Below are 27,518 nucleotides of genomic sequence, written 5' to 3'. Positions count from 1 at the left end.
CCGTCAACCTTTTCATTACGCCGTCCTGACATATAAAGCAGTTGGCAGATCGATAATACCGGACATCCTCATGAATACAGGTAATGCGGGTCTTATTCTTACACCATTGTCACGGTAATATCAAATGGCAAGCAACAATGGAAATGTTACTGCCAGAATCAAATAAAGCGATTACTTTAATTCCATTGACTAGCACTTCTCCCGTATGTGAACAGGCCAGTGGATTAGCGAGAGCGCACCGTGCCTCCTCCCACATCACCCTGCAGTCCCCCTTGTCGCTTTGCAGGGCCTGCCGGAGCGTCCCAAGGTCCACTCGAATACGCTTCACATAGTTGTATGAGGGACGCAAGCACACCCGGGTTCACACGAGTCCCATTCTGACACTCCCAAGCCGGTTTCTGCCCTGAGGTGATCTATTCTGTCGGCTAGCGAGATAATATCTGTATACTTCCCAGCCGACTGAGCGATTTTTTCTGGGTAAGCTTCTGAGGAATAAGGCACAGGCCACCTGCTCCGCTATTTGGTGGCTGGATCTTTTATGGGGTTGTAGCCAACCAACCACCTTACCACATAAAGCCACGGCCTGTTTCTTAGTTGCCTTAGCAGGGTTAAATGTCCAGGCCATTATGTTTCTCACCTGCCAGCCTGGGTTTCTCCCACCTTTATTAAAGGGCTTGCCCTTCGTGGGATATGTAGGGGCAGTCCCCACACCCGGGAGGCCATAATAAGCTATTTTTTCCCAGACCTTTAACAGGATGATGGGTCGAAGCATACTCAAGCTTTCCCCAACACGCCCCGACTGACACCCACTCGGCAACTTGGGAGCGGTACTTACCCATCTGATATTTCGTTGGATTATAACCGTGTGTCGAGCCTAGGTTTAGGTTTGCCTTCTGATCTCTCCAGGAGGCCATCATCCTGCCGACTACACCACTGTGAAAAGGAATAGACTCGACACACGTAAAAAAGTTTAGGGTAGCCACCCGTATAATATTCCTAGCTGCAAAGGGTGTCTTTTGCATTCAGCAGAGTTGATGACAGTAGAGAGTCCAAGACAGAACTGATGAAGGTTGGAAAAGATGGCGGTTTTAAGTGGTCAGACAGGAAGTGATGTAGGGTGACCGGAAGTGATGTTTTTCTGGCATCAGCCTGGGCGCCGGAACTGGAAGTGACGTTCTTCTAGGCGCCAAAACCGGAAGTGACGTTCTTCTGGGCGCCGGAACCGGAAATGCCGTTCTTGATTCAGATAGGTTTTCCTGCAGCTGGTCTGCAGAGACAACAGGAGCAGATTTAGTGCACCCCCCACTCCCCTGGACTGGTGTGGAATTACCTTTACTTGGTCCACACAACATCCCCCCCACATATATGTGTATATAAATATACAGTGCATCCGGAAAGTATTCACAGCGCATCACTTTTTCCACATTTTGTTATGTTACAGCCTTATTCCAAAATGGATTAAATTCATTTTTTTCCTCAGAATTCTACACACAGCACTCCATAATGACAACGTGAAAAAAGTTAACTTGGGGTTTTTGCAAATTTATTAAAAATAAAAAAACTGAGAAAGCACATGTACATAAGTATTCACAGCCTTTGCTCAATACTTTGTTGATGCACCTTTGGCAGCAATTACAGCCTCAAGTCTTTTGGAATATGATGCCACAAGCTTGGCACACCTATCCTTGGCCAGTTTCGCCCATTCCTCTTTGCAGCACCTCTCAAGCTCCATCAGGTTGGATGGGAAGCGTCGGTGCACAGCCATTTTAAGATCTCTCCAGAGATGTTCAATCGGATTCAAGTCTGGGCTCTGGCTGGGCCACTCAAGGACATTCACAGAGTTGTCCTGAAGCCACTCCTTTGATATCTTGGCTGTGTGCTTTGGGTCGTTGTCCTGCTGAAAGATGAACCGTCACCCCAGTCTGAGGTCAAGAGCGCTCTGGAGCAGGTTTTCATCCAGGATGTCTCTGTACATTGTTGCCGTCATCTTTCCCTTTATCCTGACTAGTCTCCCAGTTCCTGCCGCTGAAAAACATCCTCACAGCATGATGCTGCCACCACCATGCTTCATTGTGGGGATGGTATTGGCCTGGTGATGAGCGGTGCCTGGTTTCCTCCAAACGTGACGCCTGGCATTCACACCAAAGAGTTCAAGCTTTGTCTCATCAGACCAGAGAATTTTCTTTCTCATGGTCTGAGAGTCCCTCAGGTGCCTTTTGGCAATCTCCAGGCGGGCTGCATCGTGCCTTTTACTAAGGAGTGGCTTCCGTCTGGCCACTCTACCATACAGGCCTGATTGGTGGATTGCTGCAGAGATGGTTATCCTTCTGGAAGGTTCTCCTCTCTCCACAAAGGACCTCTGGAGCTCTGACAGAGTGGCCATCGGGTTCTTGGTCACCTCTCTCACTAAGGCCCTTCTCCCCTGATCGCACAGTTTAGATGGCCGGCCAGCTGTAGGAAGAGACCTGGTGGTTTCGAACTTCTTCCACTTACGGATGATGGGATGCCACTGTGCTCATTGGGACCTTCTAAGCAGCAGATTTTTTTCTGTAACCTTCACCAGATTTGTGCCTCGAGACAATCCTGTCTCGGAGGTCTACAGACAATTCCTTTGACTTCATGCTTGGTTTGTGCTCTGACATGAACTGTCAACTGTGGGACCTTATATAGACAGGTGTGTGCCTTTCCAAATCATGTCCAATCAACTGAATTTACCACAGGTGGACTCCCAATTAAACTGCAGAAACATCTCAAGGATGATCAGGGGAAACAGGATGCACCTGAGCTCAATTTTGAGCTTCATGGCAAAGGCTGTGAATACTTATGTACATGCGCTTTCTCAATTTTATTATTAATAAATTTGCAAAAACCTCAAGTAAATTTTTTTCACGTTGTGATTATGGGGTGTTGTGTGTAGAATTCTGAGGAAAAAAATGAATTTAATCCATTTTGGAATAAGGCTGTAACATAACAAAATGTGGAAAAAGTGATGCGCTGTGAATACTTTCCGGACGCACTGTATATATATACTGTACATATACTGTATATACATATACATATATACATATACATTTATATATACATATACATATATATATACACACATATATACATATATACATACATAGTGGAACCTCGGGTCACGACAATAATTTGTTCCAAAACTCTGGTCGCAACCTGATTTGGTCGTGACCCGAAGTAATTTCTCTCATAGGATTGTATGTAAATACAATTAATCCACTCCGGACTGTACGAACTGTATGTAAATATATATTTTTTTAAAGATTTTTAAGCACAAAAATAGTTCATTATACCATAGAATGCACAGTGTAATAGTAAACTAAATGTAAAAACATTGAATAACATTGAGAAAACTTTGAACAGAGAAAACTAACATTGCAAGAGTTCACGCTACAGCCTTACGAACCGTTCGCTGTAAACACTTTTTTTAATGAGTTTTAAGCACAGGGAAAAAAAATTAACATTTGAAAAATCCTTAATTTATACAAAAACTAACCATAAACAACCAAGAAAACTAACCTTGCATGAGTCGAGTTCTGGCATGAAGGAAGTGAGGAGGAACTGGGTGGAGAGGAGATTACAGTTTTGAGGTAAAGTCTATGACGATGTGGGTTCGCTGCATGCTCCCATCTTGCTTCCTGGAGCCCTTAAACCCGTCTCCGTCGGTAATGTTACCGATGAGCACGACAGTGAAGGACTACAATGGAGCAAGGGAATGGTGCAAAAAGTGCCAAGTGCTTTTATGAAAATCAACAAAACAACAATCAAAAACAAAGTCCAAATTAAATAAAGTGCAGTGCTTTCAGAGTCCTTCAATAAATAATCCCATAAAAACAGAACTGAAGTGAAGGTTAAAATCCAATAGAAAAAAGTCTTCATTAAATACAACGAGGTTAAAACAATGCTGGAAGCAGTCTCTTTAAAAACAAGCCCGGTGCATTCTTTAACTGGTGACCCCCCTGCTTCTCCCTATCCAGGCTTTGCAACAGGGGAGCCACTCTACCTGCAGCTGTCCTTCCTTCTTCCTTCTGGTCTGGATCCCTCCGGATCCCTGGCTTCGGTCGCGCACTTTCCAGACCAAGACTTGGCTTCCCTGGTGACCAGGACGCCCACATCAGGGAATTCACTGCCCAAGTCTCACAACTCCCGCTGCCTTCTCAGCCTTACGCGGCCAGCCGTCCTTCTTCTGGTCACTCCAGCTCCTTGATCGCTCAGCTGGAGCGACCGCTTCCTTCTGCCCCACCGAGTGTCGGCCAAACACCCCTGCTTGGGCTCACTGTCCAGCTGCCTGCCTGTGAGCACGTGCTCGCTCGCTCACACTGGTTCTTTCCACACTGCTTCCTGCTTACTTCCTCACTCAGCAACCTCCTTCTTTCTTTTCTTTTTCCTCCCTTCAGCCGCCTCGCGCTTCTATTTATGAAGACCAAATACCAATTTATTATATAAATAAAAAGATGAGGTAAATCGTGCAACCTTTTTGTACAACGCTTAATTTTCTTCAAAACCGTATGTCATATAGTATACATCTATAAATATAATTTTTTCGTTTTCAATACGAGAATACAATGATACTCTTGTGTCAGTTAAACCAATTTAACATGTATATGTCAAACAAAATTCTACATCCACTGCAGTAAGAACAGTACTAGTTGTTTAGTTGTGTGGTGCTCGTTAATTACCCCGATTAGACGGCTCAATGATATTGCAACTCTTAGTAAAGACACTAGAGGTTTGCGTCGTTGATCATCTTCTCGTGACATTTTTTTTTCTATTTCTCCATTTAAAAAAAATTCCACCTTTGACTGACAGCGAGCAAATCGAGCTATCAAGGGAAGGTGGGCCACCGTGGTCGGCCAGGGGGCACATGACCCTAATTATATTGTGTATGTAAAGAGTTTCACTGTAAAACTTAATAAGCTTCATATTTGAGTGTTTGGAGACCCTGGTGTCGTACTGAATTTGTATTGTAGAAAACCATAGCATGAACTAAAGTCCAGCATGCTTAAATGTGTCTTTTCGTTTCTGATCATTATACAACACTTCCATCTTAGGACAATTCACTATAAACAGTTTCAATCAATCAGCGCCTTCTAAACATGCAGAATGACAGTGTGAACCTTTGTTGTAGTGGAGCGGCCTCTTCGTTTCATTTACAGTACGTTTATTTAGTTGTTAGACCATTTACTGTTGTTAAGTGCTGCTTGAGCTACTGTTTAGTACAACAGGTGGCTTACTTAGTTCTTAAATCAATATTATTTATTGAAATGCCTACGTTTACAGTGTCCATTTTAGGAAGTTATAGTTTTTACTTGTTCCCGTTATTATGAATTATAATTTCTCAGTGTCACATTTTATTCGTTACTACTCACGAGTCCTGCTTCATTGAGATTCTGTTTTATATTCTGTATATGCAAACATTTGAAACGGAGTATTTATTGAACTGACTACAGCAGATTTGTCATCTTCATAAAATGACTTTATTTATACGATATTGACAACAAATTAAGGTCAGAAATCAAGGAGGGTATGAGTTTGCATGGACTGTGTCATTTCTTTTTTTTCGTGACATCGTGCCAGTAGAGAGTGAGTGAGGTTAACAATGCAGTCTGTTCTAAATGACAGCGCACAAGCTTTTTTATATTTCCTAAAGGCCAATGCGTCTCAGTTTGTTTATTAATATATTTTGACGGTGTATTTTAATGAGAATCATTATAAACATATTAGCCATGTTCATTTCCCATGTAGATATGTAACATTTGGTGAGAATAAATAAAGTAACAACACATATAATAGTTAGGTTGCATGGTTTATAATTAAAACTCCTCATTTATCCAAAATGTTCTACTTTGTATTTTTACATTTGGCAATAGAATGCATCAGTATAGAGTCGATTTATTCCACTTCTGAAGGTGTACATTGTCGGTATTCTCCATTGCATTTGCCCCCAGTGTAATGCGTGTCAGTATAACTGAGGGGCAGCAGACAAGCTCACGTAATGGGAGACAAGGCACCTCCTCACCCTGATGCCCAGGCTCTTCTTATAAATATTCCCATCTTGTGCTTTTTCTCATTCCTGCCAGTTTACTATTATTATTATTGAACACGTATGCAGAGGAAATGTGTGCCATTTTATGTGTATGACAGGAAGGACGGAAAAACGTTGAATGAAACTCAGTATTGATGCTTTGGGTAACAAGACAGGTAAGGAGAAGGGGACATTAAACGTGTCAATATCAGCAGAGGACTGTACAACTGGAAGATGGTTTAAGAATACAGAAATGACTAAAGCTTAAGTCTTTCAAAAAATTTACTCTGTTGTCCTGCGGTTCAGAAGACTAATTTATCCCCCACCACTGCCTTTAACAAGATACATTCATAAGGAAAGAATGTTGCTGACAAAGTCTGATGCTTTTTTGAAAGTTTGGATCCAGATGTGCTTATCCAGCTGTTCATTCTTGTCAATACTTGAGTGATCTTTATGTCCACCTCTGGATGAATTCACAAAGTATCTTTTCAACATTTTTGTCTTATTAACGCAGAAATCCCAAGGCTTTCCCTAAATTGCAGAAGACGCTGTCGATTGCTCTGATTCTGTTTTAAAGACAGTTCTGATTAGTTATGCAGCACACAGTTTTACTCACATTGTTTTTTGGAAATCAATACATACCAGCTACAGATCTGGGAATCACTGAATACTAAAAACATTTAATGAGGAGTGTCTTGTGCATATACTGGTGTAATGACCACATCGGCTTTAGTGAAGCGTTTCATAGCCTCTCTGATATGATCGACATGGGATAGAAAAGATTCTGGATTGTTATAATACGTGCTGCCTTACGCAAAATATTCTCATCAATTTGTTACAGATTCTAGGTGTTCAGGATTCCTCACCAAGGAACGAGGTGCCCCATGTAAATCATTCATAATGTCTCCAAAATATATTTGTTAACTTACAGACAAGTACTACATAATTATTTTTTTACTTATTTTAACTTTAGGCAAGGACCATATGCAAGCCCCAATCAGGATTGGAACTCGCATCAGCACACCTTATCGATGCAGCAGAGCCAACTGCTTTTATGCTTTGAGCCAAAAAAGTTCAACAGATGTGTGACTGACCAAATAGGCTGCTAACTGCGCAGATATCAAGGATGTCAAAATCACGTGATGGATGCATTTAAAATAAGCCTCGAAGCAGCGCTTTGAGCACCAGCATTTCGAAAGTTTAACACAGTGTCGAAACATCAGTATGGAGCAGCCCATCACTATCACAGGGAGCCAGTGATTATCATAGCAGTACTGAGAGTAAAGCAAAAAGCAAACTTGCTGCAATTAGTAACACTGGGCATGAGAGGTGAAGAAAACGTGTTATCTTGCAATCATGGGATGGGGCCTACCACAGGCTTTAAGCAGGCAGTTAATCATGCAGAGGAAGGCAACAAGAACAGAACTAATGAACTGAACCAGTTCTTCAACATGTTTGCCTCATTTTTGTCAGCACAGCACTACCCCAACACTGCTAGGCTCTGTGTCCAAGCTGAGGAGGCTCTGGAATCCCAAATGCACCCTGTCGACCTTACAATGACATCACATATGTAGACTCCAGCTCAAAGGACTGTGTCTAAAACACTGCAAAAATTCAGTGTAAACAAATGAAAAGTTTTTAAATCAAGCCAATAAATCTTGTATTCCCTATTGTATATCAGGAAAGTTGTATTTTGGATGATTTACTATATTTTAGGAAATCTTCAAGTAAATGTTTCTTACTCAATTGACATTTTTTCTGCTAAATATATTCATATGCATATTTTGCAGTGTACATGTAACCAACAAAAATGGAATACTGTGCAAGAAAATATGGAAATCCATTATTTTCCCCAAAAGTTTCTGAGACTGCTCCAAGTACCTAACAAAAAGAAGTGTTTAAACCTTTTATGATAAATAACTGAAACCCACTGATATTCTATGACTAAAGAATTGTAAATAAACCTTATAAAACACAGTGGTATATTATAACATCTTTATTATTCTGTCTCTATTCATTTAAAACCATGTAGCCTTTATAGCATTTAACTCAATTCCTATAAAGGGCATTTCTACATGAGTGTTAAAACTGAAATCGTTACAATAATTAATATGCACAACTGAAAATTGCTTAAAGTGGTAACATACAATGTATATAAATCTGCAGTTTTGATTTTGTCGAAAGTAGATGACTAAGAGCAACCAGTGCATATTATGATGCAAAATTCTCCAAAGTTATTACTTCCCTACTTATCATTTCTAAAAAATTAAAGTTAGAAATGGAATGTGACTCAGATATCATCATCCTTAGTTCAAAATGAAGAAAATAAACATGCAATTCTATATCGTTACCTGTTACTATGCATTGTACAACACAAATTCAGCAAAAGCATACATTAGCTTTATTTATACTGTGGTGGCCAGCCGGGTCCCATGCCCGGCCGGGACGCCCCTTCTACATATGTTCCGGGGGAGCAGCCATGGACATCTCACTACCTCCCCCGGGACGCTTGGTGGCAGCCTCCCTGGCTGACGATGGTGCCTCAGTTTCCCGCAGGGTTTCATGGGAGATGGAGTTCTCCACAACCCTGTGGGGATCTGGGGTGGCTGCCAGGGGGTGCTGCATGGAGCCAGGAACCCACCTGGAAATCTCTGCAGCCCCACCCAGAAATGCAACTAGCCACAGGTGATCAAACACCTGGAGCACTTCCGGGTGGGCTATAAAAAGGTCCAGCATCCACCACTCAGGGCCAGAACCGGGAGGAAGAGGACCAGGTTGCCTGGGAGGAGTGGTGTTGCCAGAAAAGGATATGTTTATTTGTGTTTGCTGCATTAAGTGCTTGTGGGGCTGTGTTGGGCCTGTGGGAAACGGGGAAGACGTGTTCCACGGCTGAAGAAAAAATAAAAGCCTGTGTGATTTTACACGTGCCTCTGCATCAGTCTGTGCCGGGTCGAGTGCTATATAGCGCCGTATAACAATACATACAGTATATAAATTTGCAACTTACAATGTCCTCTCATCTATCACATATTGTATCTCTAGTATTACAGAAATTTTTTCTTCTCTTAGTGTCCATCTCTTATTGATTTCGTTTCTGTGTTTAGATTAAAAGACAAAAGCTTTTATGAACATAAAAGTGCAGACGTTTTGGCTTCGCTCTCCTAGCAGAGAATTATGGGCAACGTATATAAAAGAGTATACAGGTAAACTTCACAGGGCTAATGAAACAAAGATTTTTTTTTTGCCACCATCTTTAGATGCCCGAGTCTGTTTTGTTATTTTGTTTTTAATTCACTTATTTTCTGAGGTGTTTGCTCTATTAATGGTATCTGAATACTGACAATTACTGATCAGCAGGGTGATAAGAGGTACAAATCACACTCAAATACAGCTGCTTCAGTGTTATCTTCATGTGCACTTAATAACAAATAAAGGTTTAAATAACCTGAACATTAACACTGGACAAAGAATTAAACAATAAGAAAAAAATAACCAATTAATCCCTGCCTAACACACATATATGCTTGCTACATCCAGTAATCATAAGCATAACAGTGTTCTCCCCAGAAATGTTTTCCAGCCGGGTGGCATGAAAAAATAGCCGGGTGGATTGGGACAGGGAAATTTGGTGGTGGGGAAAATTAAATGTGCACTATTTTTATTAGTTAATCATTATTAATTATTTTCCAACGCTCAATATGACTTCCTTTTTTAAGGTTTGACACTTGTGCCAAAATATTTTTATTAAATTTAAGAACTATCCAATTCAGGATCCTGCAACTCTAACAGAAATTTTAAATAACAATTGTTATAACATAAACCAAGAGGTCCAAGTATTGTCGCTATTGGTAAGTGAAAACAATGAAAAAATGTATGGGAAACCTAATGAAGAAAAATTTAAAAATATTCTTCAAAGCCAACTTGCATATGCAGAAGGTGTCTTCAGTTAAATATTTATTCTTCTTTTCTTCCTAGAGGCCCAGTTGTCAGCAGCTTTCCCATAATCAAAATCCCCAAGATATGGGCCTTCCAAGGAGATCACTCATCATACACTGTCGTAGTGACTGTACTGCAAAGTCATGAGACAGCCATCTAGTGTCACTGGCCATTTTCAGTTCAATCTGGGGAATGTTCAGAATATTTTGAATTTCCATTAAACCAGCCATCCTAAATGAAGAATTTTGGAACAAATGGAATAGCTGCCTTAAGATATCATTCAGTTTTGTTAAATAAGGTACAGCAGCTGCTGCTTGGGCTCTTGCAAGGGCCAACCAGCGGTTTAAACAGTGGCAGTTGACCAAGAGTCCAGATGTTTTATCTTTAAGCAGTTTTGCCACACCTTTCTCTTTCCCAATCATAACAGCAGCTCCATTTGACCCTAGTCCAACCAGATTAGCAGGTTTCAAGCCTAGAGTGTCCATAATCTCACTCAGTGTGTTGGTTATAGTCTCCGCTTTGCCATCAATCATATTGTGGGTTGATACAAAACTAATTCTGACCTCTTTAGTGACCTGGCAAACATATTTAATGTAAATAATTAATTGTTTTACATCTGAAATGTCTGTGGTTCCATGACACAGAATACTGAAAAAATTTTCTGTGTGTATATTTTTCAGTATGTTAGATTTTATTTCTAATGCAGAAAGACATCCAGCAGCTCTTGCATTATTCTTTCAGAGGTTTAATGTGCATTTTTACCAACACTGAGATGTTGTAAAAAGGAACAACCCATTTCTTTACAGTGTTCCAACAGCTTTTCAAACAATGTTGTATATGGCAACTCATTTTTTGCCAATCAATGCATGGATCTTAAAGCTCCCACAAAGGCATCTCTCTGTAAGTTATTTAACACAGATAGAGATCTTTCAATTTGACCGATTCCAGCTTGCTCTAGTACACGCTTTCCTAAAAGGTCAGCAGAAGACTCCATGTGCATTTTAATTTTTTCATGGTCCAGCAAGCTTTCTTTTCGAATTCTTGTGCATGGCACGTTTATCCAAGGTAACCCCTCCTTGAGGGGTGTTTGAATATTTCATGCACAATGAGCACCACATACCATTTTTGTTGACCATTAGCCAATTAAAATTTTTAAACCATTGTTTGTTTATGCCTGATAAGCGGTGCTTAGATTTATCAATTGGCTGAGTGTGTGCTGAAGAGATTTCCCCTACTGAGCCAGCCTCTGCAATGTCTTTGTCTGAAATTTCAACATTAGTTTGTGATTTCTCTTTTCTGAAATAACTGAGCACTGTTGTTTTCTGAACACTTTTTTTGCTCATGTTGGTAAAGAGTTTGAAACAAATTAAAAGTACCTATGAATAAGACTTTTGAGTGGGAAAGTGAGAGCCTGTTGGATATTCAATTCACACTTGCACTAGGGCAGGTACGCATTCTCGACATTTTCACTTTAATCTCGACGCTTATATCGAGAATAAAGTCGACATTTCCACTTTCTTCTCGACATTTCTACTTTATTCTTGCTGTTTATCTCGAGATTAAAGTGGACATGTTGATTTTATTCTCGTAGTTTGTCATTAAAGTAGAACATCGTAAACTAAACTTCATCTTAAAATGAATATTTAATTTACTAGATTTTCTCAAACCCCGTCATAAGTTATGTAGCAACATGTCAACATGTCGACTTTATTCTCATCATAAACGTCAAGATTAAAGTGGAAATGTCGAGAATAAAGTTGACATTTCCACTTTCTTCTCGACATTTCTACTTTATTCTTGCTGTTTATCTCGAGATTAAAGTCGACATGTTGATTTTATTCTCGTAGTTTGTTATTAAAGTAGAACAGCGTAAACTAAACTTCATCTTAAAATGAATACAGTGGTGTGAAAAACTATTTGCCCCCTTCCTGATTTCTTATTCTTTTGCATGTTTGTCACACAAAATGTTTCTGATCATCAAACACATTTAACCATTAGTCAAATATAACACAAGTAAACACAAAATGCAGTTTGTAAATGGTGGTTTTTATTATTTAGGGAGAAAAAAAAAATCCAAACCTACATGGCCCTGTGTGAAAAAGTAATTGCCCCCTGAACCTAATAACTGGTTGGGCCACCCTTAGCAGCAATAACTGCAATCAAGCGTTTGCGATAACTTGCAATGAGTCTTTTACAGCGCTCTGGAGGAATTTTGGCCCACTCATCTTTGCAAAATTGTTGTAATTCAGCTTTATTTGAGGGTTTTCTAGCATGAACCGCCTTTTTAAGGTCATGCCATAGCATCTCAATTGGATTCAGGTCAGGACTTTGACTAGGCCACTCCAAAGTCTTCATTTTGTTTTTCTTCAGCCATTCAGAGGTGGATTTGCTGGTGTGTTTTGGGTCATTGTCCTTTTGCAGCACCCAAGATCGCTTCAGCTTGAGTTGACGAACAGATGGCCGGACATTCTCCTTCAGGATTTTTGGTAGACAGTAGAATTCATGGTTCCATCTATCACAGCAAGCCTTCCAGGTCCTGAAGCAGCAAAACAACCCCAGACCATCACACTACCACCACCATATTTTACTGTTGGTATGATGTTCTTTTTCTGAAATGCTGTGTTCCTTTTACGCCAGATGTAACGGGACATTTGCCTTCCAAAAAGTTCAAATTTTGACTCATCAGTCCACAAGGTATTTTCCCAAAAGTCTTGGCAATCATTGAGATGTTTCTTAGCAAAATTGAGACGAGCCCTAATGTTCTTTTTGCTTAACAGTGGTTTGCGTCTTGGAAATCTGCCATGCAGGCCGTTTTTGCCCAGTCTCTTTCTTATGGTGGAGTCATGAACACTGACCTTAATTGAGGCAAGTGAGGCCTGCAGTTCTTTAGACATTGTCCTGGGGTCTTTTGTGACCTCTCGGATGAGTCGTCTCTGCGCTCTTGGGGTAATTTTGGTCGGCCAGCCACTCCTGGGAAGGTTCACCACTGTTCCATGTTTTTGCCATTTGTGGATAATGGCTCTCACTGTGGTTCGCTGGAGTCCCAAAGCTTTAGAAATGGTTTTATAACCTTTACCAGACTGATAGATCTCAATTACTTCTGTTCTCATTTGTTCCTGAATTTCTTTGGATCTTGGCATGATGTCTAGCTTTTGAGGTGCTTTTGGTCTACTTCTCTGTGTCAGGCAGCTCCTATTTAAGTGATTTCTTGATTGAAACAGGTGTGGCAATAATCAGGCCTGGGGGTGGCTATGGAAATTGAACTCAGGTGTGATACACCACAGTTAGGTTATTTTTTAACAAGGGGGCAATTACTTTTTCACACACGGCCATGTAGGTTTGGATTTGTTTTCTCCCTAAATAATAAAAACCATCATTTAAAAACTGCATTTTGTGTTTACTTGTGTTATATTTGACTAATGGTTAAATGTGTTTGATGATCAGAAACATTTTGTGTGACAAACATGCAAAAGAATAAGAAATCAGGAAGGGGGCAAATAGTTTTTCACACCACTGTATTTAATTTACTAGATTTTCTCAAACCCCGTCATAAGTTATGTAGCAACATGTCAACATGTCGACTTTATTCTCATCATAAACGTTAAGATTAAAGTGGAAACGTCGAGAATAAAGTCAACATTCTCGACATATAGTTTTTTTTTTCTTCACTGTGGCCCTAATATGCTTCCGTACAAAACCCTCAGCAATTCAGTGACAAAACTTTTGCTCAAGACACAGTGTGTGCTGCAAGGGTTTCTGCACACTTTTTGCAATATGGACGCAGGTCCAAATATGAACAAATATAAGAACGGCAGATGGGGTCACTTTAAACAGGTACCACAACGAGTGCTACAAGGATTTTTGCACACAGAACACACTTAATGCTTAAACAACTGTATATACATATATATTGGTTTGCTATATACTGAACAAGAAGAGAGCTGCTGTACGCTTAGCAGCACTATACAGACCGCACTGATGCTGAGAACAGAGACATCACTTCCTGACGACCTTTCTCTGATATCTGACAGGCTGGTTCCTCTAGACTTTTTTTTTAATCAGTCCTCCTCTTGCCCACCCACCTCCACATCCTCTTTGCTTGTGAACTGCCGCTCCGCTCTCGCTATTAGCATGTACAGCCCCCTCTCACCCGCCCACCTCTCCATACTCCTTGCTACTGTATTAAGCTGTTCCTCCCCCGCTATTACCATGTACACCCCCCCTCTCGAAACCCCACCTCCCCATACTCTTTGCCTGTGAACTCCGATCTCCGCCTTGTCCCCCACTATTAGCTTTAGCAATATTTGCCCACCCGCCCGCTCTTTCCTTGCCATCTCTGCAGATCATTAGATCTGCTTGTGCCTGTAGATCTACGGCTGTCATCTCACAATGTCAAGCGAGATGACAGCCGGGCGCTCAACTAAATTACTTGATACAGATAGCTTAAAAAAAAGAAGTACAGTATACTTGTAAAAGGGTGATTAAGAGAAGTTTTGGAAAACATACAAAATGCAGAAGGAAAGTTATGTGTGTACATTACATAGTTGCTTGTTAATCTTTAAGATTCACTGTTTTCAGAAAAAAAATACTCACCCCACATATGGTTCTACAAATTGCCATGGCCTGTGTGATTTTGTAGCTTATCACTGTGACTGAACAACTCGCTTGAACCTTTTAGTGGAAGCTACATAGAAACGTTGACCTTAGAGAAGCTAAATGGACATTTTGTCAATATCTGCAAGGCAGAAATCTTAAATATTTTGGTTTAAACAGACTCAATAGATTTTAAATGTAAAATATAAGTAAAAAATGTACATCTCACACAGTACAAATCCATGCTTTTAAAAAAATTTTCTGATCACTGTTCTTCTAAAAAAATAACCCAACAATAAAATAATAATAACAATCAATGTACCTGGTATTGACATTTTCTTAAAATGGGATATCTGATTTGGAGTGGTCTGCAAAATAACTGGCACACCACCTGTAAAAAGATACAAAATACAAACTAAAACAAATCACTTTCTAAATCAGTGCAAACATTTAAGATTGCACTTGGCTAATTTCTGCTTTAACAATCCTTAAAATGTAATTTCGTAAAGCACTCAAAAGAGAAAAAAAAAGTATAATGTGTCAGCCAAGTGCAATGGTACAACAACAACAACAACAACATTTATTTATATAGTACATTTTCATACAAATAATGTAGCTCAAAGTGCTTTACATGATGAAGAAAAAGAGAAAAAAGACAAAGTAAGAATTAAAATAAGACAACACTAATTAACATAGAATAAGAGTAAGGTCTGATGGCCAGGAAGGACAGAAAAAACAAAAAAAATTCCAGATGGCTGGAGAAACAAAAATAAAATCTGCAGGGGTTCCAGACCATGAGACAGCCCAGCCCCCTCTGGGCATTCTACCTAACATAAATGAACAGTCCTCTTTGTATTTAGGGTTCTCATGGAAGGACTTGATGATGATGGTCATGTAGACTTCACACAGGGGACACAGGGGAACTGTGCAGCTATCTCAGTGCTCTGCCGACTGATGGTAAAAGCTGATAAATGGGAAAGCTCTGCGTGCAGTGTGTGATCTTGAGAAAGAAAAAGTGAATGACTGAAAATGAGACTGACTGGAGTGTGGGGGTGGCGGGGCAGAGTGGCACAGGGGACAGCTAAAGAAAATAATGGTATTTTTTTATCTGTTGTGGTTTCTATCTGTAACTATAACAGCAGCTGTGGGCTTACAATATATAGTATTTTACATATACAAGGTGATATGTGGAGTATAGATAATTTGGTAAATCATTGGTTCAGAATTTTTTTTTGTCAGAACCACAAAAAGTGCATGGTGATTTACATTAGTTTTACATCGTCAATCCCTTCAATACATTAAGATGTGAGAGGAAGACCCACCAGTAGCCATTGTTGACATGAGAATCCTTGGGGACATGCTCAATAATTTGGAATGGTTCTAAAGCAATTATGTCTTTTTGTGAAGGAGCACAGACAGAAAAATCAAATAACATAATCTTGCTCAATGTATAATACTGAAAGCACTTTATCATAATAATTAATCTTACATAAAATATATTTACTAAGGCTTATTTTGATGAATGAATAATGAAAAAGCAAAGGAATTAGTTGACATAGTGTAACCTTCTTTAAGCAATTAGGACAATGTATACTTTATACAAATGACTACAATAAAGAAAATAAAGGAATTCATCACCATGAAACATGTAAAAGTTAAATAATGAAAAATGTAAAATTACAATGTTTCAGATTTGACAAGTATATTTTCATCTTTGTGATAAAATATACACTGATTAATAAAGCTAAATCTACCACACTGGTACAGAGTAGTAATGAGGAAAAAAGTTCAATTTTGTTTTGCATACAGTTTTGTGAAATTGCCAATTAAATTAAATTTACATGTGTTTTTGCAGTATTTGACATCGTGGGTCTGGGAATTAATAAAGTTTTTTGGGATGTTTCTCCCCACGGATCATTCTGCAGCCAAAATTGCTGTCTCTTGCCACGGTCACTCTCCAATGTTGTCCTATCTTCCATTGCTTCATCCATACCACTACAAAAATGTGCTTCATGCATAAAATTTCATGCTACCTTTTTCACAATGAATCTCTTATTTGGGATCAGAGGAAAAAAACTCCATAATCTTATCTAAACTAGGATCCTTCCAAATGTAAGCCAATGGTCATGCACCTAGACCAATGGACAACAGCAATGGGGAAGTGTTTCCATAGTACTTGCAGGATGCTGTCTAACCATGGTCTCCTTCTCATCTCTCTATTATAATAAAAAAATCTTGGGAAGGCATATGAGATGTGACTTTCTCAGAGAGACACTTTCACATCCCGTAAGATGAGACTCTGTGCCAAGAGATTTAACCACACCCAGGGCCAGAAATAAAAGACAAAGAGTAGATGACAAAGTAGAATGTCGTACAGAATTCAAAAACGTTGGCACGATACACATGTAGAGCCGGTTAGAGATAATGGAATTACGAAAATTCCAAAATGATAGTAAAGATCGCATTAGCGCAAACAAACCGAAATTATTACTCGGTAAAATAACAGAATAGCAAAAAGAGATTGAATATATTGTTTGGATTTAAACTTTAAGTAGGATCATCTAATTCGTGTTGCCATCAGGGAAAAGTAGTGTTTCTTCCCAATGAAGAGGCGTATCCATGAGAATTAAAAGATTTGTAGTTTGGTGAAAGTGAAATCCACATATGCTGTCACACTTGGGTCACACAGTGGCACAGATACACAGGAGATTTTACAGATAGAGAAGTTATTCAAACATTTCACACAAACATAAGTCTCTTCCAGGAGTGAATCGAGCTCTGTGTGTAGTCGGAGGGGACAGTTCAGTCTCTTAATTAAAAGAATAGAAAATCTTCCTCTTCATAGAGGCAAGCCTTGGAAGCGGTACCCCCAATAGGAGCAGAGGATGTCTGGGGGAGAAGAGAGACAAGGCAGTGACAGAAAAAAGGACAGCTGCTGTACAGACTTTGAAATGTTCGAAGCGCCTTGCGAGATGCAGATCACGTGGCATGGCAACAGCAAGCCAGCAGCTGATCGAGCAAAGAGGAGGTTAAAAAAACAACAAAAAAAACACGATTGTTTCCCATTGTATCACCATTTAAGAGGTGGTTTTAGGGTTTTAGCAACCGCGTCTCCTTGGGGTGCATACTCTCATCTACATGGTCCACAGAGCTTACTCCCACTTGGACAAAGCCAGTACCACAGTCAGGTTAATGTTCTTTTACTTTTCCAGTGCTTTTAACTTTATCAACTGGGGAAAAAGCTCAAAGTTATGCATACGTTGATGCTCCCATACTCTCCTGGATCATGGACCAACAGACAGCAGTGTGTAAGGCTGAGGGGCTCTGTTTCAGAAATGGTGGTGTGTAATACTGGAGAACCTCAGGGAACTATCCTAACTAAAAGAAGTGTTTAGAACTTTCATGGTAAACAACTGAAACCCATTGATATCCTCTGACTAAAGAGTTATAAATAATTATAAAACAGTGGTATATTATAACATTTATTATTGTGTCTCTGCTCATTCAACATGCGGTAGCCTTTATAGCATTTAACTCAATTCCTATGAAGGGCATTTCTACATGGCTGTTAAACTTAAATCATTACAATAATTAAAATGCACAACTGACAATTGCTTGAAATGGTAAATACAATGTATATAAATCTTCACTTTAGATTTTATGGGAAACAGCTAAGAGCAACCAGTGCATATTCTGATGCAACACCCTCCAAAGTTATTCACCTCCCTACTTACCATTACCAAAAGGTTAAAATTAAAAATGGAATGTGACTCAAATATCACCATCTTAAGGAAAAAACATACAACATGCAATTCTATGCTGTTGCCTGTTAATATGCATCGTACAACAAAAATTCAGCAACAGTATACATTAGCTTTATTTATACACAGTATATAAATTTGCAACTTACGATATCCTCTCATCTATTACATATTGCACCTTTACTATTTTAGGAATAATTTGTTCTGTTGGTGTCTATCTTTAATTGATTCAGTTTCCGTATTTATAATTAAAGACAAAAGCTTTGACATCGCTCTCCGAGTATTACGTGCAAGGTATATCGGCATTGTCAAAATTACAGTTACTATTTGATATGTGTTAATAACCTGAGAACATTACTTTCTTCAAGCAAATAATCAAATAATATAGACACTGATATAAATGCCCTAACTTTCATTAAAATCTTGACTGGTTGAAATAATTTATATACCGTAATTATTTTTTTAATTCATTACATATACAGTTTATTCAACATGTTATTCTTCTTAGAATATATGTGTTCTGTCAACTTACAACATGAAATAAGAAATCATGATATAAGTAATCATGGATGCCTGTCATACCTGTGCATTCCAGGGAAAAGACCATTCCAAACCAACACAAAATAAAATACGAGGCTATCATTTTCATAATTATTCATCTTGCTTTTAAAATCTAGAAGAAAGCAGGTATGTAAGCATTAACTAGGATGTTCCTGTACATCTTTCAACACCATTTGGCTGTTTCAGGACCAAAACGTCTCTGTCAGAATTATTAGGTTTATACCATTCTGTTCTTGATAATTTTCCTTCCATATAAATACATTTATATAAATCAGTAAAACTAAACTGGAAAACTCAAAAAGGGTTAAAATAAACAAAATAAACATCACTTTTCTGTGACATAGAATAAAAGTGGTAATCCACTTGAGCCAACATAATATTTGTGTTATCTTCCTTTGTTATTTGTGTTGATGATATTTGGTATAGGCAGGAAAGTATTATAGTAAAAAAGGGGTAGTCATTGTTTTACTTTAGCTAATCCTTATCTAAACTTACTATCTAAAGTAACATTTCCAGTCTAAAGTCAATAATCTTATTATCTTCATGGTTTTTCTAAAAGTTAATAGACAACATAATTTATTCATCACCAATTATCTTTCAGTACACACTATGTCTCCCACAATACTAATAGAATATGCTTTCTCAGAATATACCACTAAAAAGTTTTCAAATGTCCCTGTAGTGCAGGGCTTTTTAACCCCAGGCATGCATGCAGTGCCACTCTTCACTGCAGGTTTTGAAGATAACCTCTTTCAGAGAATTTTTGTTTATAATTGGACTCCTTTATTAGTCTGTATTTTCATTTGTTTTTTCCCTTTTCTGCACTTAAGTAGTATACTGCTGCAGTGGATCCAGTGGGGTCAATTGTCATGTACTTGCCGTAAAAAGTGCATATTCTCTCTGTGTTTTTCTTCCTACAACCCCAAGTATATGTAGTTAAGGTATTGGTAGGTTTCTGTTTGACAGATGATCTGTGAAAAATAATTTACAGCAAGAAATAATTTGTGAAACACATAGGCCACAACTTTTTGGTGTAGGGGCAAGAAAATGAAAAACAATGTCAACAGAATGGACAAAATATCACAGAGAGTTCCTGCTGAGGAGCTTATGACCTTCTTGTCCATTTTGAGTTATTTATTTAAGTTAATATTACTTTTGTTAATTATTTACATTATATGTTTGAATTTGTATTAAACCTTCGTTATGTGATTTGTGCTTTCTCAATGGTTCCCTAAGAGGCAAGACTACCTGCACATACCTGCTAGGAACTGCCCTCAACCCTGTGAAGATGACGGTTTCCCAGAATTCTTGGCAGTACCGTGCACTAGGGAGTCAGTTAGTTTACTGTGTTTGCACTTTTTTTTTTTTTTTCATATACTTTGTTAATCCCCAAAGGGAAATTGGGGCTTTGCGATATCACTGGATTTATTTGACCTTCTGCTATTTTTTCACTATTCTCTGGATTACTATGTTGGGACTTTGTACACATCGGATTGCCTTATTGTTTTGGACAACTTCTATTTCCTTTTGTGTTCCAGAGCTTTATTGTTGTTGAAGAGCATTTTTATAGAATATTTTCATTTGATAAAAATCCTGTGTTTGCCCTTACATCTAGCTGGGGTTTGATAGTATATCCCTCTCTAGTGGGTACTTCTGGGCACTTTTTGGACTCTCTTCTGATTTGTGACTCACATTTCATAACAAAACAGACTATTTGGCAGTAGCACTTTATGTTGAATTAGTTTTTGAAAAAAACTCACTGCTTTGTTGATGGCTAATTTTGTAAATATAGTGATGCCCTTAAATATGTCTTATCTTCGAGTGTACATATACAGACCTATAACCACTTAAGGGAAATTGAGAATAAGCTTTACAAATTACCTCAGCTTTCGGCAAGGGTTATGGGTCTGGAGAATTATGAGTTTTTTGAGTTGGAGGATGAGGTGTATTTACGTGTAGCCAATATACAGTACCTTTGGGAGAAATATGCTATTCAAGCAATTGAAAGCAGACAGAAAACCTAGCTGACTTTTTGCTCTACCATGGCTAAACCAAGAAATGCCATTACTGCTATTGTTGCACCTGTGACTGCGGTCAAAGTCTTTCATCCCCACATTTTGTCATCACCGCTACCTTCACGCCATCCACCCCAAGACATACTGTATCTTTGATAGTCTTTTGTTTTGTTTCATGTTGCTGTGACAAAGGATTAAAGACTCTTGGAAGTTATGATCAAGACGGCTCTGGTGAAAGGGGCTGAGAATGTGGACAACCGACTAAAAACTGCAGCATCAAACGAAGACAAGAATGCCAAGCCGGATGCTCTGAAAGAAGATGGAGGGTTCGAGCAAGCCCCACAGCCAGAAGTATGGAGGGTGTGGCTCGTAAGTTAAGTCAGCACTATGAAGCTGAGAGTATTGAAGTGTGCAAGCCACTCCTGAGAGGAGATGGCACATCCATGTTGCTGCCCAAGACCCCAGGAACAGGCACACCTGAATTTCTGCCTGTGATTCCCAGGAGGGAGCGCCTTCAAGTTATGGTCAAGAATTTCAAGGTCACTAGAAGGGAGTATAAAAAATAAAAACTCACTTCTTAGCTTGTATATTTTAGCCCTGTCCTTCTTGCCCAGAGGTGCTCAGATCCCTGCTGCCTAGTTGTCCAGAGGTGCTCAGAGGTGCTCAGTTGCCTCATTGTCCCTGTTGGGAGGTATGTAGATGCCTATCTTGTCCTTTCTGCTGGAACCACCAGAAGTTGGTTTGCCTTTCTTATTTGCCATGTGGGAACCACCAGGAGGTGGTTAACTTATCTTACTTACTCTGCTGGAACCACCAAGTGGTGGTACCTCAGCACCTGTCTTGGTGTGACCACCAGGAGGTGGTACTTGACCGCTTGTCTTGCTGTGACCACCAGGAGTTTGTGCTCATTCACTTCTAATGCTAAGGCCACCAGAAGATAGTAGGCCTGTTTTGCTTGCCATCCCAGAGTCACCTGTAGGTGACCCACCAGTTCTGTTTGCCTACAGGGACCTCCAGAAGGTGACCCGCCAGTTTTGTTTGTCCAGCTGGGACCACTAGTAAGTGGCCTTCTCGCCTTGTCTACTATGCTTGGTTCAAGTCTTCTTACCTCATCTCCTCAGCATGGCTCAGGTCTTGCATAAGAATCTCAAGACATTTGACAAGCGAGAGGAGACCATTCAGTCCTTCAAGCTCATTTGTTTAGCTAATAGCTAAACATTCCCATCTGTCTTGCTGGGCGCAAGTCTCCTCCTCTGAAGGTTCCCATAGGGGATAGTGTAATATTTTTGTACTTTATGAAAAGTGCATAAGTGTCTGGAAGTCATCAATTGGGAGGTAAGGGGCTATGTTGTATTTCAGCCAAGGTCCTTCCCCTAATCAAATCATTGTTTCTTGTCTTTTTTGTTCATTTTGAGTTAATAATAATTTACATAGTTATGTACAAGAGTGGAGGAAGATGCACACAGGTAGATTACATCCTATGCAGAAGAGGCAATCTGAAGGAGATTGAAGACTGCAAAGTGGTGGAAGGGGAAAGTTTAGTTAAGCAGCATAGGATGGTGGTTTGTAGGATGAAGTTGGAGATCCAAGAAGAAGGAGAGTGAGGGCAGAGCCAGGGGTGAAATGGTGGAATTTGAAAAAGGAAGACTGCATGGTTGAGTTTAGGGAGAAGGTGAGACAGGCACTGGGTGGTAGTGAAGAGTTACCAGACAGTTAGGAAACTACAGCAGAAGTAGTAAGAGTGACAGCAAGAAGAGTGCTTAGCATGACATCTGGACAGAGGACGGAGGAAAAGGAAACCTGGTGGTGGAATGGGCAAGTACAGGAGACTATACAGAGGAAGAGGATGGCAAAGAAGAAGTGGGATAGTCAGAGAGATGCAGAAAGTAGACAAGAGTACAAGGAGACAAGGCGCAAGGTGAAGAGAAAGGTGGCGAAGGCTAAAGAAAAGGCATATGATGAGATGTATGAAAGGTTGGACACTAAGAAGGGAGAAAAGGACCTGTACCGATTGGCTAGACAGAGGGACCGAGCTGGGAAAGATGTGCAGCATGTTAGGGTGATAAAGGATAAAGATGGAAACATACTGACAAGCAAGGAGAGTGTGTTGAGCAGATGGAAAGAATACTTTGAGAGGCTGACGAATGAAGAGAATGAGAGAGAGAAGAGGATTGATGATGTGCAGACAGTGAATCAGGAAGTGCAACGGATTAGCAAGGAGGAAGTAAGGACAGCTATGAAGAGGATGAAAAATGGAAGGGCTGTTGGTCCAGATGATATACCTGTGGAAGCATGGAGGTGTTTAGGAGAGATGGCAGTGGAGTTTTTAACCAGATTGTTTAATGGAATTTTGGAATGTGAGTTGATGCCTGAGGAGTAGAGAAGAAGTGTACTGGTGCCGATATTGTGTCTTTGTGGACCTGGAGAAAGCATATGACAGGATGTCTGGAGAGGAGCTGTGGTATTGTATGAAGAAGTTGGGAGTGGCAGAGAAGTACGTAAGAGTAGTACAGGATATGTATGAGGGAAGTGGACACTGGTAAGGTCTGCGGTAGAAGTGACGGATGCATTCAAGGTGGAGGTGGGATTACATCAGGGATCGCCTCTGAGTCCTTTCTTATTTGCAATGGTGGTGGACAGGTTGACAGACGAGATTAAATAGGATTCCTAGTGGACTATGATGTTTGCTGATGACATTGTAATCTGTAGAAATAGTAGGGAGCAGGTTGAGGAGACCCTAAAGAGGTGGAGATATGCTCTAGAAAGGAGAGGAATGAAGGTCAGTAGGAACAAGACAGAATACATGTGTGTAAATGAGAGGGAGGTCAGTGGATTGGTGAGGATGCAAGGAGTAGAGTTGGCGAAGGTGGATGAGTTTAAATACTTGGAATTAGCAGTACTGAGTAATGGGGATTGTGGAAGAGAGGTGAAAAAGAGAGTGCAGGCAGGGTGGAATGGGTGGAGAAGAGCGACAGGAGTAATTTGTGACAAACGGGTATCACCAAGAGTGAAAGGGAAGGTCTACAGGACAGTAGTGAGACCAGTTATGTTATATGGGTTGGAAACGGTGGCACTGACCAGAAATCAGGAGACAGAGCTAGAGGTAGCAGAGTTAAAGATGCTAAGATTTGCACTGGTTGTGACGAGGATGGATAGGATTAGAAATGAGTACATTAGAGGGTCAGCTCAAGTTGGACGGTTGGGAGACAAAGTCAGAGAGGGGAGATTGCGTTGGTTTGGACATGTGCAGAGGAGAGATGCCGAGTATATTGGGAGAAGGATATTAAGGATAGAGCTGTCAGGCAAGAAGAAAAGAGGAAGGCCTAAGAGAAGGTTTATGGATGTGGTGAGAGAGGGCATGCAGGTGATGGGTGTAACAGAACAAGATGCAGAGGACAGAAAGATATGGAAGATGATGATCCACTGTGGCAACCCCTAACGGGAGCAGACGAAAGAAGAAGAACTATAATTTACAATAACTACTATTGAAAAATACCTGCGGTGGGTTGGCACCCTGCCCAGGATTGGTTCCTGCCTTGTGCCCTGTGTTGGCTGGGATTGGCTCCAGCAGACCCCCGTGACCCTGTGTTCGGATTCAGCGGGTTGGAAAATGGATAGATGGACTATTGAAAAATAAAATCCAAAAATGTTTGTCTTCCTTTTACAGAGCTGATAACTATTTAATCCTCTAAATATACATAGTAAGTAAAAAAATATACATACAATATACTGTATATAACTATTCATTTATTCAATTTAAATTATATACCTACATGGTATTTGTTTTTGCTAATCATTGACTGTTGGTGAATACTGGTGCCATTCCAAAAAAAAAATCTCTCCTCCAAGTTGGAGGGTCTCAGTCTGGTAAATCGGATGTTGTAGGTTTTTATTCATTAGAGCAACAACACCCATAGTTTGTACAACACTCTCCATGCTGTTGCACATGCAAGCTTGGCGAGTCTCTTACAGAGACCTTTTAAGGGTGCATCGGGGTAGTACTAGTAGGATGGAATAGTTCACATAGTTTCTGTTTCCTTCCTTCAAGAAGAAGCCTGTTGTTACCACTACTCAGGTTTCACCTGTTCCACCTCCAACACAACAGGAAGGATAAAAAGCCATGTGCCTAGAGGGAGGTTATCATTAGACAAGCAGAAACAGGAGAAACAGTAGACAATACTCCTGCAGCTCTGCTTGAGCAGGGGAGGGCTACATTGGTCCTGGAGGGCTGCAGTAGCTGCAGGTTTTCACTCCAACCGAATTGCTAAATTAGAAACAATTCCTTGCCAATTTCAGACCTTATTTTATTTAATGGAATCGTTTCTGCAATGTTAGGTTCTTACATCATAGATTATTTCCCAGGGCATCATCCAAATGATTTGAACTGTAAAGCAAATAATTTTCAGTCTGTCACATTTTTCTCTTAAGAGTTATTTACCAAATAGTGCAAGATGAATCTACACAGGTGTAAATGAAAACATGTTAGATAGAGAACTGCTGGCTCCTTTGTCATTTGCATCTTGTTGTAATAAGGAGCCATTAAAACAGTGAATCCAGCTGTTTAAGACTGAAATAAGAAATTAAGTGTGGGAAATCTTAACAAGCGAGACCACAAAAATGAAGACTCAAAATGTCACATGAGCAGTAAATGTTTCATCAGAAATAATTGACTTCTCATCCAGACACTGGGTTGGAACAAAAACTTGCAGCCACTGTGGCCCACCAGGACTGTTGCTGCCCACCCCTGTGGTAGAGGGAGTCAAAATGCTACTTTTATAATTTTTCATTATTTGTTTTGGCTCCATTCCCAAGCAATTAAAAGGGGTTTCCCAGTTGGACCCCTATCTCTTCTTGCATTTCTTGTCCTTCCTTTACAACATACAGTAGAGTGGCATGCAAATGTTTGGGCATCCTTGCTTAAAATGTCTGTTACTCTGAATAATTAAATGAGCAGAAGATGAACTGATCACCAAACTGGCCAAACTGGGCGGTCTACCTAATATAAAGGTGCTAAAGTTAGTTTTATTTTTTATTCTACATTTTAGACAATTCAATGAAGTGTGTATCATAGACAGAGTATCTACTTTTATGCACAGTACTTGAGAAACCAGAAAAGAAAACAGAGAAAAGTAGGGATTAATAATGATAGCACATTCGTGAAGTACAGGATATTGCAATGCACATATCTATTAGAAGAACAGAAATGCAATTAAGAAAAGACCAACTTAAAAAAGGAGGTTTTTAATAGTTTTTTTAAATTGATCAATGGTACTAGCCTGGCGTTTTCTATCGGTAAAATATTCCACATTTTTTGTACATAACAGTAAAAGGCACCAAGAGTGTTTAAGTGTGCTTGAACTTATTTACTGCCATTTACTGTAAGTTGGTTGTGAAAACAAAACTGAGTCTTAAAACCCTTCCCACAGTGCTCCTATCTTTTACAAGAACAGACTATCAAATGCGAGATGAGAAGCTTACTGCATTTTTCTTATAAAATTCAACAAATAATGGCCAGTTATAGGCGTATTTCCAGTTGCTTTAGGAAGCAAACAAACATCCTATTTTGATCTTATTGAATGGGTCAGTCTGTGCATCACTACCTGTCTACTGTCCTGCCTAACATCTATGCACCTCATCACAATAGAGAGACGGAACCATGATTTGCAATTGTAATAGGTTCTGTTGATTTAACTGTTTACATTTTCCTTCACTGATGCAACCAAACAAAATTAAAGTTAAAATGAACATGATTTATACTGTATCTACCAAGGAGCACATTCAAGCAAATATGAGCCTGCAAGTTCAAATAATGACCATCACATGTGGCAAAGAAACATATACATAAATAAACATATTGATGCAACTCATTAATAAATGAAAGGCCCAATATTTTAAATTCACTTAATTATGCTACTGTTTACAATCAGTCCTACAACAGCATAATTTAACACCTTGTCTGTTGGCATTTTGATGTCAACTTTAATTGAAATATACAGTTGGTGTGGGAATTTGCCATAATATAGCTGCTTTGTAGTGCCCCATGTATACAGTCTTATATGCACATGGACAACAAAGGAGATTTACTAGCTCAGCACAAGCAGACCAAACGGTTAAGCTACATGTATTCTTATTACCAAAGCAGGTGACAACTCACGGTGCTACATACTATTCCCTCTCACCTGCTAATACCTCTGGGAATATGTTAATCACCCATACCAGGCGCTCTTATCGCTATACCTTGAATATATTATGAAAGAAATTCCCATGTTCATTACTTTGATTCACCTATGCTACAGTTACTGTTAACTATGCTGTATGTATGACTGTTAGATATATCTTTATAGCGCAGGGGTGGGCAAAGTCATTCCTGGAGGGCTGCAGTGGCTGCAAGATTTGTTGTGCTCAATCCTGTTGGAGATAGACTTCTGCCACACAGATCCTGAGGAGAAATTTGAAGATTTGGTAGAGGGATGGAGGGGGTAAAAAATGAATTCATATCCTTTTTGTTATTTTGATACTTTGTGCTAATGGTCTTTGCTGTTATGCATGTGAAGTTAACTGCATTTATGGTAATGACTGATTAATTGACTGAAAAATTGCTTGCTC

General features: G+C 39.6%; 1 protein-coding gene across 3 annotated transcripts in view; it reads right to left on the bottom strand.

Annotated features, from left to right (window-relative positions):
• The window catches only part of LOC127529131 (uncharacterized), a 168,683-nt gene extending 149,623 nt beyond the window's left edge, over positions 1-19,060 (bottom strand). For all 3 annotated transcript variants that reach the window (XM_051931714.1, XM_051931715.1, XM_051931716.1), the window contains exons 1-2: positions 18,919-19,060; positions 14,898-14,966 (exon numbers count right to left, since the gene is read on the bottom strand). In XM_051931714.1, coding sequence (XP_051787674.1) covers positions 14,898-14,966; positions 18,919-18,985 — 136 coding nt within the window. In that variant the 5' untranslated portion in view covers positions 18,986-19,060. The remainder of the gene's footprint in view (positions 1-14,897; positions 14,967-18,918) is intronic.
• Positions 19,061-27,518: the final 8,458 nt, after the last annotated feature.

This window comes from Erpetoichthys calabaricus, chromosome 9, assembly GCF_900747795.2.
Source record: "Erpetoichthys calabaricus chromosome 9, fErpCal1.3, whole genome shotgun sequence".
In the NCBI taxonomy this organism is placed as follows: domain Eukaryota; kingdom Metazoa; phylum Chordata; class Cladistia; order Polypteriformes; family Polypteridae; genus Erpetoichthys; species Erpetoichthys calabaricus.
Note: the sequence above shows the minus strand (reverse complement) of the source record. Positions and strands in the feature narration are given on the sequence as shown.